Here is an 11539-nt window from a genome sequence, read left to right as displayed (position 1 = left end):
CGCAGCGCCCAGTTGCTTTCTACCTCGACGAGATATCGTATAGTGAAGGGGGTCGTGGCCTTCCCGACGTATCATCTCGGGTAGGATGCGACGACGCGCGTTTATGAACCAGTTGCATACCTGTAAGACACCAAATTTTATAAAAAAACAAGTGTCTTTTAGACCACACGACTGAAGTAAAACTTCTGCACAATAGTCTTGTACTGTGTCTTAGATATACGAAACGTAACGGGCTATGAGAAATAGAGAATGTATGCTCGTACCTTTCTCTTGCTCCGTTCGCCTCACCCGATTACACATTACATACATTTTTAGGAATTACTCGTCAGATGGACCTCACATTTAAATGGGACCACATGGCAAGCATCAGCTTCCGAATAAAAAAAAGTAAAATAAAAAGTATAGTTCGCGTCACGTAAAAAGAACGCTGGCCTTAAAGCTGCGTAGAGGCGATTTATCGGTCTATTTGGTGGTATGAGGTAGGTGGTGTTTATCACGCTTCGTAGGCTTGCCGGTGTGCTATTGGTTGGACAGTTCGACGTCGACTCAAAATACTATCGCGCACAAAAGTTTTAAATTACAAAATAGTTTTACATAGAGAAGTAAGAAAAATCATTTATAAAGTATAATTCGCGTCATGTTAAAAGAAAGCTGGCTGTCAAAATGCGCAAAGGCGATTTACAGTGTTGCCAACTCTTGAAAAAACGTTTTTCTACTGTCCATTTTTGGAAGTCTTATTTGGTAAACAAACCACTGTCAATCGTAATTCACGTTTTTTCCGCATTTATCACTCATTTTCACAACACATTATCATACGGACACTTGTAAAACTCCATTTATTATTTATTTCACTAAAAAACAAATATCAATTTATCATTTTAAACATTCATTATAAAAAACTATTAAAATACAAATATCGAGAGATTAGTTAATTAATATTTTTGAATACGACATTTCAATAACAAAAAAATTTATTATTATTTTTGTTTAAGTGATGTGATAATTGTAAAGTGATAATGATCATACTTATTTAGTCCGAATTATTCGCACTGGTATTTCTAGTATTTTTTAATGTACGAATAACCATTATACGAAGCCGCGAGTGAGAGCCTAATTAAAAAATAAAACAGTAGTACTTTACACCCCCTCCAGTTTCTTTCAACGTCCTTTTTACATGACGCGAGTTATACACCTAGTACGAAGTTATGAAGTAGGTAACACATAAAAAAGTGATCAAAATGAGAGAACCTCAACCTATTTTTGAAGACCGTTAAAAATATTACATAGAATAGAATCATAGTTAAGTATCACAAGTAAGGGTGTGTGAATATCGTTTGAATAGAATAGAATCGAACGAATATAAATATTGGATACGAAATTCGAATCGAACAACTCGAATTATTCGAACTTTTTTCGAATTATTTGGAAAATTTTTCCACAATTTGGGATGTTTCGAATAATTCGATTCGAGAATCAAATCGTATATAATATTCGATTCGGAACGAATACATCGTAAATTCGGATTATTCGCAAACCCCTAATCACAAGGTAAAAAGAAAGAGCAGCCTTATTCGCTAAAAAGCGATCTCTTTCCAGGCCAGCTCGGACTAGAATACATGGTCTAATGGCAGCATATGTGTACAATAAATATGTAGTCAATTTTTATGAATATACACATTTATTTTTATTTGACAATGACACACTTAGTCAGTTAACAAATAAGAAAAATATATTTTATGACAATATTCGACACTATTTGACTGCAGTAATACCGTAAAAAATCCAATAATTATATAGTTGTAACCTCAGTTTTACCCGTCTAAGATTACATACTAACTAACTACATTAAAATTAGTTTAACATACACTGCTTACAGTGCATTTACGTGTATGTATACAATATTTACCTGCAATACAGTCAAATTAGCCTCTTGACTAAGCGTTAGTTTCTCGGCGTCGCTGGGGTACGCATTGTACCGATGTTCATATAGCCAGCGTTTGAGTATTTTGACAGAATGTTTGGGTAGGTTCCCGCGTCGTTTGCGGACTATTATCCCGCCCTGGTAACAAACAAACAAATAAATAAATAGAAAAATACAAATATTGATTCACTTAGGAACTAGTAGGTATGGCGTCAATTGTTTTAGTCACAGTGTGCTGTTTTATAGCCAAAGTAATGATGATTGAGCGTAGCAAGCAAACGTATTGTCCCCATGATGTTAAGCGATAACCATAGCCTATGGATGCTTGCGGCATAAGTAGCATCGCAAGCGTGTTGTCGACCTTTAAACGTAATTTGAGTTTAAATTTGGGCTAATAAAGTTCATCAATTAAAGATAATTTTTTCTATCTATTTGTCGTTTACTCCACCACTGTAAAAGAAAAAAATTTTTTTTTTTAAAGAGAAAAAGGCTTTTGCCCAACAGTGGGACATTACGGTCTGAATCAATAAATCAATCAATCAATACATATAGGCTTTCCTATAACCATATATTTTCTGTGAGGTGTGGTTGGGAGTCTTGCTGTAAAGTAGTAATTTGTATTGAAAAAGAAACAATATACGACGTATGAAGTGGGCAAGGTTGGTGCGATGTGGTCGCGAACAGTGACGTGGCGGGAATTTTAAAAAGCAACTGTCGATGTCAAATTGTGAATGTTATCTCTCATTCGATTCGACAAAAACGCAACGATAAATTCCCGGGAATCTATATTGAATTAAGTTTTACTCCAATCCATGTGAAATATTTACTCACAATCCTCCACACCTGCATGTTTTCAACATGCCGCCATATTGAGAGCACACAGCTGACACCTGACAGCGCTCAAATATGCGTTTTACTTATAAATTCGCCTACAATACCTACGTCTTTTTTTATTAAATACTATTTTCATATACTTTGTTAATGCTATATATGTTACTATATTTAGTTTTTAAATATAAATCTCTGTAAATTAGACTAAGAAATCTTCTGTTTTTTTATGCTTGGTGAATAAACGTCTTTATTATTATTATTACAGCGTTCTCGGCGTTTTTTACGTTAAAGGAACGCCAATTTCAGCAGTCGCGGTCAATGGCGTTGTGGGCCTTTTAGTTGAACGCGCCCGTAGTCTACGCACCGTACCACGTGACCGCACCTATCGATAGCAGTGGCGTACAGCGGCGTTGACGCGAACGGAAGGTTATGACACTATCGTACTAATCTCTCACCATTGAAATTGGGCTCAGTTGCAAGCCCTTGAGTATAAGATCCTGCCCGTCACACGACGACGTGACAGTTTTAATCGGCGGAATAAGCGCTTGCCAACGTATATTACAAAAATATTTATTTTCGTTTTTTATAGTTAGTTATATAATAAAATTTTATCGAACGTAACAATTATTTATTTAAAACAATAAGTGTAGGTAATGTTGATCGTTACCGGTGGTGGTCCGGGGTGAACGTGGGAGAGACTGGCGCGGCCTCTGGACCGGTCAGCCTCACCGTCCGTGCCAGACTCGTTGTCATCTGTTGAAGAAGTCGATGGGAATCTGTCGCGAGCTGGAAATAGATAAATTTGCATATATATAAATAAATAAATGCGATCTTTATTATTATCAATAAAAAAAAAAAATAAAAAAAATCAAAGTTACATCAACAAAATTAACAACCATTTAGAGCTTGTACATTATAATCTTGCTAAGTGTCACCTCAATTATAGGTGCCAACGACGATTCCAGATGGTGGATTTATATTGTAGCAAATATTACATACATTAAAGCATTAAGCATATTAATAAATAGTTGTGTTTGCTCGCAAACGGAATGAAAAGAAACCGACTTCAAATACATGAACAAATAATACAACGTAGGAAGACGATAAAACAGTCAATGAAATTACACTATTTGGGATATCTCAAAAAGTACTCGTCAGATTTCGATCGAGATTTAATTTGACAACAGTTATGACAAGCGCCAGCTTTTGATTAAAGAAAAAAAAAAACGGCCAATTGCGAGTCGGACTCGCGCACGAAAAGTTCCGTACCATTATTTATAAAAACTGCAAAAAAAAAACATGTCTGATGTATGTCAGCTCCCCTTAAATATTTGTTTTATTTTAAATTAATTATTTATTTTTAAGGTGAATATATAACTAAATATTCTGTGAATATTTCTATTTGTGACCGTTATCAATATTAAGCAAAAAAATCACGTTTGTTGTATGAGAGGCCCTCTAAATATTTATTTTATTGCTTTTTTTTACCACGCTTTTTTAGTATTTAATGTTATAGCGGCAAAAATAAATAAATCATCTGTGAAAATTTCAACATTTTCTAACTTCCGCGGTTCAGGAGATACAGCCTGGTGATAGACGGACGGACAGCGGAGTCTTAGTAATAGGGCGGGACCCTATTTTACTATTTGGGTGCAGAGCTTTAAAAAAGGAATCATCAAAATCTGTAAATCCAGTAAAAAGGTGTAGAGGAACAACACACAAAAAATACAATTGAATTGAGAACCTCCTTTTTTAAAGTCGATAAAAAATGAGTGTGCTTTAGACTACACGACTTAAGTAAAAGTTCTTTAGCTCGATCTAACTCATATCTTCCTCTTAACTGCCGTTCGCCTCACCCAATCACACTGTTCGTAACGATCTCGTCACGCATTTTCCAGCATACTCCACAAGTCAAGCGTGCGTAAAGAAGCTTTAATTCAATAAAATTAAAAAATTGAAAAATATCTAACTTCCTTACGAAGGAAGTCACTAGTAACAGCTTGTATTCGATAATCGAATATTTTACTATATACTATGCCAACGCATCGTTGCCACATTACTAACATAGAATGTTTTGCCTATTAGATACATCATACAATCCTTGAAGATAACTGTGGCTGTAAATATTTCTAAGCTTATTGTTATTCTACGATTACAACACGGACATAACTCACACGTCAACAATCAAGACGTCGGTCGCGTCGAGAGCTTACATACGTTTGCTTATCGACGGCTTAAAATTAAATTTAAAACTTTCAATACACTATTTTTTATCTTACATATTATATAGAATTTTCACGATATACCTTTCATATGTTATGTATATTATGTAGAAATAAAAGGAGTTATATGATGGGAGGGGGAGGGGGGTTTAAGTAGAGTAAAAGAAGTAAAGACAATTATTGTCTGTTAGATGGTCTAGTTCCGGCAATATGTTGAGCAAAATTGGATGCGAAAGTTACGCCTGTGATACAACGTAATCCATGTAAAATGTGAAATAAAAAACCCTTCCCCACTTATATAAAAAAAAAAAATAAAAAAAAATAGCTAATTAAATACGCAAGCCGAATGAACCTGTAGCGGCTAACTCATCACAGACGAAAACAACTTCAAAAGTGTGTGTGTACGCACGTAAGAAAGTTATACTTCATTGGCTAGCTAAATTCACGTTGCTAACTCCTTTGTTGACTAGCTAACATCAGGGTGTCGGTTTTTTCGTGGCGGTGTGCGCGCGCATCCTAAAAATTCATCATCATTACAGCCTTTACAGTCCACTACTGGACAAAGGCCTCCACAAGTTTACGTCAAAAATAGCGTGAACTCATGTGTTTTGCCCATAGTCACCACGCTTGGCAAGCGGGTTGGTGACCGCAGGGCTGGCTTTGTCGCACCGAAGACGCTGCTGCCCGTCTTCGGCCTGTGTATTTCAAAGCCAGCAGTTGGATGGTTATCCCGCCACCAGTCGGCTTTTTAAGTTCCAAGGTGGTAGCGGAACTGTGTTATCCCTTAGTCGCCTCTTACGACACCCACGGGAAGAGAGGGGGTGGCTATATTCTTTAGTACCGTAGCTACACAGTACCTCCTAAAAATTTACTCTCATCATTTTTCCCTAACGCGCTAAATGAAGTATAACTTCAAAAATAATAGATGTCCAAGTAAACAACAATAAACGACAATAACACGGGTCATGTGTTAACTTTAAAGTTATACTAACACAAGTAGTTATAGTTAATCGTGCAAGTTACATATTTGTTTTTATAATATACATCTAATTTTCTATAATATAAAATTCCTTAGTTTTCATGCTGTAATCATAAACACGAGTGGAAGCTTGTAGGAAGTTCTTTTAAACTATAATATTTATCAGTATTAAATAAAAACAAGCTACAACAACTGTTAAATATTACTTAAATAAAAAAAATTGTTTTTATATTCGTAAAAAAATATTTAACTGTCGAAGTAAGAAGAAGTATAATTTGCTATCTGTACCTGCCAAATGCTTTTCCCGCCTTAACCCCAATTCCCTTCAACCGTCATAAAAATGATAACACCTATTTTTAAAAGAAAATAAACAGTTATTTTTAAAAGAAGTATAGAAATATCGCAAATAACAAAAAAATCTTAATATCATCAACACATCGTTAGACGTCAAAAGTTCAGCCCCTACGCGTGGGGTGCGATGAGTGGCAGGCGGGCAATCGATCGAGTTGAACGACCGCAGTGACGCAACTTTCCAAGGACACTCGGAAGCTTGCGTGACCTTATTCTCTTACTCTTGACATGTTCTTTTTTTCATTATTTTTTTTTACGTTTTTTCATTTAAGATTTTTACTTTCACAGATAACACTTTTCACTATAAGCTACGGCAATCACTTACCATCTGATGAGCCGTAAACCTGTTTACCGACTTCATTAAAAAAAAAAAAAAACTTCACGAACTAAAATATCTTACAGATCGATATGCATCCAACGGAAATGGTACCTTTTTCCGGGATCAAAGGTAGCCTTGACCTATCTCCACAGAGATACGATTGATTAAACTGAACGAGATTTTACGAATAGAAACCTTTCTTGCGTTTAAGGAGTAACAGAATAAATGCAAATTTTCGCAGTTTCTTAAAAGTAAAATAAAAATAGGCGCTAATAGGCGTCCCTTTCGGTTTCGTTACATGTCATTTCATTACTAATAGGTTAATTAGCTTTTTTAAGAGTTTAGTTGATAGTCTTTGGGAAAAAAGATATTTTGGCAAATGATCCTTAATAGCTAAAAGGTTGAGAACCATAGATGTTGTAGTTGTTGTAAGTGACAGTTAAGATTTCATTAAAAACAATTCTATTGTTTATGACATCTTGACCCTTGGTTTCCTTTGTAACAACACATATCATGTTAACACAAATATACTTGTCTATTGTATTGGTATTTAAAGTACAATACCAATAATGTACAATGCCATTCATAAATTACGTCACAAGATTTTCACAATTCGTTAACTCCTCCCCAGTCATTGTGTTGTTGTGTATATATTACATTTTGAAATGATATATCACAAAATCCTATCCCCCCCTTAAGGTTTGACGTAATTTATGCCTGGTCCCTAAGGTATTACTGTCAAAAAGTATTAATATTATTTAAAACAAAAAAAAAAAAAAAAAAAAACTAAAAAGGCAAATGCTACAATATTAAGAAAAAAAAAGTCTATGTGTCAGCACCACCGACGCACGACTGGTGTTTTCTCCTTCAGATCGACTGTGAGATTAATACTATATCAAATAGTAAATCATCACATCACATCAGTTGGTGATTCATCATCACAGCAGCCTTTCGCAGTCCACTACTGGAGATAGGCTTCCACAAGTTAGAGCCAGAAATGGCGTGAACTCGTGTGTTTTGCCTATAGTCACCACGCTGGGCAGGCGGGTTAGTGACCGCAGGGCTGGCTTTGTCGCACCGAAGACGCTGCTGCCCGTCTTCGGCCTGTGTATTTCAAAGCCAGTAGTTGGTTATCCCGCCATTGGTCGGCTTTTTATGTTCCAAGGTGGTAGTGGACCTGTATGGTTATCCCGCCATCGATCGGTTTCAAGTTCCAAGGTTTTAGTGGACCTGTGTTATCCCTTAGTCACCTCTTACGACAGCCACGGGAAGAGAGGGGGTGGCTATATTCTTTAATGCTTCAACCGCTTATAAAATAGTAAATAAAGGAATCAAATAACGCCATCTATCAGAACCGTATTGGGTTCTAATTGATGGCGTTATGAATAACGTAACGAAGTTATTCATTCAGTAGATTTTACTCCTCATATTTTTTCATACCGGGGCCTTATATGAAAATCGATTCTTAACAAGTAACTCCAAAACATATTAAAAAAAATCAAATGTACAACAAAGTACACCACATAATCACATATGTACATTTTTGAAATAAAAAACAAACAAATTATTCTTACACATTCAATAAAGTAAAAAAATTATAAGATATTAATAAATTTTTATAGGAAAAAATATATTTTTTTTTTAGAAACAATAACTAAATTCAGTTTAAAAATAATGAATTATTTAAATCACAGAATAAGAAAACTAGAGAAAGTATGATTTGTCTAATTTATTATCGAAACTGGTGTCACCAAACTCACACATGCAAACATTCAATAATAATATATTGCATTATAAGAAATCAATTATGATGAGTGGCTGGACGTAATTGAGTCTTAAATGATGGAGCGAAAATAAACCTATGCAAGTTGAGACAGAACTTACTTTGCTTTGGTACAGAAGTATTCGTGATGTTTTCAGCTATTCTATGTGTTGTCCTATACCCAAAGGTTGTCTGGAAGAAATCGCTCTTTTAGCGATAAGACCCCCTTTGTACATCTTTCTCTAATTGTACTACTTTTATTTGTATCTTTTAATGGTGTGCAATACAGAATATTATTATTATTATTATTATTCTCTAACAGATGTTGTTTTTAACAAATTAAAGTAACTTCAGGCCACATCATGAGAAGTTCTAAATACCAGCTGCTTCGACTTATTATCCAGGGCAAGATCCAAGGCAAGCGCAGTGTGGGTCGTAGAAGAACATCTTGGCAAAAAAATCTACACCAATGGTTTGGGAAAAGCACCCGTTTGTTATTCAGAGCTGCGGTATCAAGGGTACAAGTTACCAAAATGATCGGCGAACTTCGTAAGAAGATGGCACTTTAAGAAGAAGAAAGTGACTTCACCTAATAATACCAAGCATAGAGTTGACATTGCCTTAACCCAAAAATTTAGCGATACTTGGTAGTGAAGTGATGAGTGATAAAAAATATTTTTTTCATCGATATTATTTTACATTGTTGAAATTTAAATATCAAGTACAATATTGGTATTTCAATTATCATTGTATGTAATATTATGTATGGCTTAATTTAATATGTAAGTATGTTAATTATGTAAAAATGCATAATTTACAATTGTCTTTATTCAAAACTAAAATAATATTGTAAACAAAACGTTAAGAAAATGTACAGATTATTATATTTCTTAATATTGTATCGCTGACATGACTTATTTTGTACACATTACAAAATGTAGGGGTTTATTTAAAGAAATTATGAATTATCTCTATTTTTAATTTTTGTTATATGAAGGGTAATAAATAGAGATGAAAATTTGACATTTTGAATTTTACTCATTATAATGAGAGAACTTTTTCTTTTTTTTTGAGTCCTCCCTTGAAAATGGTTGCTGTAAAGTATCTGAAACGTCAGGGATCTAAAAACCTAATAAACTACGATAAAATCTGTAAAAGTTTCATTATTTATTGTCCTTGAAATATAATTTATATACAATGAAGGTTTGTCTGTATGTCCTTAATAGAATCGTAAACTATGCATTTGATCATGTTATGATCTTCAGCAAAGTGTTGTGCATGAACCCACAAAGGTTTTTGAGTTGGTACGACCAAATAAAAAATAAATAAATAAATAAAAAAAACGTAGCAACACACAGGGTACAGCTAGTACATTTATGAAAAGTAGTGTTACAAATGTCGTCGTCGACTTTACACAATGTTTCTAAGCAACTAGTCAAAAAAGGGTAGCTTTGCTTATTTTTGAAGCAAATGCCCTGATTATTTAACACTTCCATAGTTCTTTCTTTTCTGTGATTTAATAAGTAAGAGTTATGTACATATTAGAATTACTTAAATTTTATAGATTATATGAAAATATATTTCCAAAACTAGCTGTGCCCGCAGCTTCGTCTGCATGGAATTTAACAAAATAGTTATTGTGCAGCTCACAGTTATAAAATAAATTTCTAAAATAAAATTAGCCTAAGTTACTCCTTATTATATCAGCTACCTGACAGTGAAAGTCCCGTCAAAATTGGTCCAGCCGTTTCAGAGATTAGCCGGAACAAACAGACAGATAGACAAAAATTATAAAAATAAAAAATAAAATGTTATTTTGGTATATGTATACAATACCGCTTTTTACTAAATTCATATGATGTATATATAAATATATATGAATTTTAATATTACAAACAGACACCAATTTTATTTATTTGTATAGATTTATTTTACATATTAAAATGGACATTCTGTATGTTTATTTAAGACAATAGTTAAAAAAAAATTGGTTTCAGTCTAAAAAACCTTTTTTAATGTTTAATTAATGTACATTTACTATTTGTCTTAAGTATTGTGATAGTACTTTTTTTTTATAATTGGAATATAATTTATAGTGTTTAGTGTATAAATTATGCAAGAATTAAAGACTTATGCTAACATGACTTAAAAGGAGTCTAATAGCTATGTTGAAATAATGAATCTCATATCTATAACCCAATTTAAGAGATAAAGCCTTATCTCAGTTTTAAATGTGATTTATAGCTGACAAACTTATGATAGCCGACTAACTCTTAAATTTAATAACAAATATACAATGTACGATAATTACAATCAATAACAACAGTGATAGTACATCAACAAAGCTACAACAGCGCCGTCTAGCTTGCCGCGTGATTGCTAGCACTCGAATTATCGCCGCCATCTTGTGTTGTATGTCCGCTGTCATTTTACTGTCAATACGACAAAGTCAAATAGGTAGCAATAATAAAAATAAACACTCGAAACATCTACAACAACTTTATGAGAATGATTACCGTACCGCGATTTATTACAGTGAACGAGTCAATGCAATGTATACGCCCTATGTGCAGTCGTAACCTTGCCGCTTACAAGACGACATTATGCGAGTGATCTAAAAATAACCAAAGCACGTGCCAAAACTAGGAAAATCTTACCTTTGCTTTGATACATGTTAAATCCAAGCGTAATGTTCGATAATACCACAAACCTGAGCACATAAAACTTAGTTTTTCTTTGTTAGAACGACTGTTTAGATAATGATAAGCGGAATGGAGCGCTCAATGTGGCGCATTGGCGCCATTTTACTTTCGCGCGATCGAGTTTCTAGATGACGTAACGGACCTAGTTTCCATCCTGAACGATTCCCGATCGACCTGGGATGTTATTAGTTTGGATTTTTGAGTAATTTAACGTGAAAAAATCGTTGTTTTTATATAAATGTCACCTTGACGTATGTCAATGTGACAAGCATGGCGGAAACGTGGCGTCGTTTAAGGCCGGCTTGCTTACCTCCAGGCGACATGGATTGTCTGTTTGAAATGCGAGCTTCTCTGATAATGTCTCTAGTTATTTCTCGCACGTCACGTCGTTGCTGATATGCCATTTCGGTCCGGTCACGTATTTGCGCTATCCCGGCCGTAGGTGGTAACAT

At 34.4% G+C, this 11539-nt stretch overlaps 1 protein-coding gene across 1 annotated transcript in view; it reads right to left on the bottom strand.

Moving 5' to 3' along the window:
- Positions 1 to 11539, bottom strand: part of LOC123661793 (homeobox protein TGIF1-like) — a 12580-nt gene extending 1041 nt beyond the window's left edge. Inside the window, exons 1-4 of the mRNA XM_045596733.1 lie at positions 11398 to 11539; positions 3420 to 3538; positions 1907 to 2059; positions 9 to 120 (exon numbers count right to left, since the gene is read on the bottom strand). Of these exons, the coding sequence (XP_045452689.1) occupies positions 9 to 120; positions 1907 to 2059; positions 3420 to 3538; positions 11398 to 11539 (526 nt within the window). The remainder of the gene's footprint in view (positions 1 to 8; positions 121 to 1906; positions 2060 to 3419; positions 3539 to 11397) is intronic.

This window comes from Melitaea cinxia, chromosome 17 (genome assembly GCF_905220565.1).
Source record: "Melitaea cinxia chromosome 17, ilMelCinx1.1, whole genome shotgun sequence".
Lineage (NCBI taxonomy): Eukaryota > Metazoa > Arthropoda > Insecta > Lepidoptera > Nymphalidae > Melitaea > Melitaea cinxia.
Note: the sequence above shows the minus strand (reverse complement) of the source record. Positions and strands in the feature narration are given on the sequence as shown.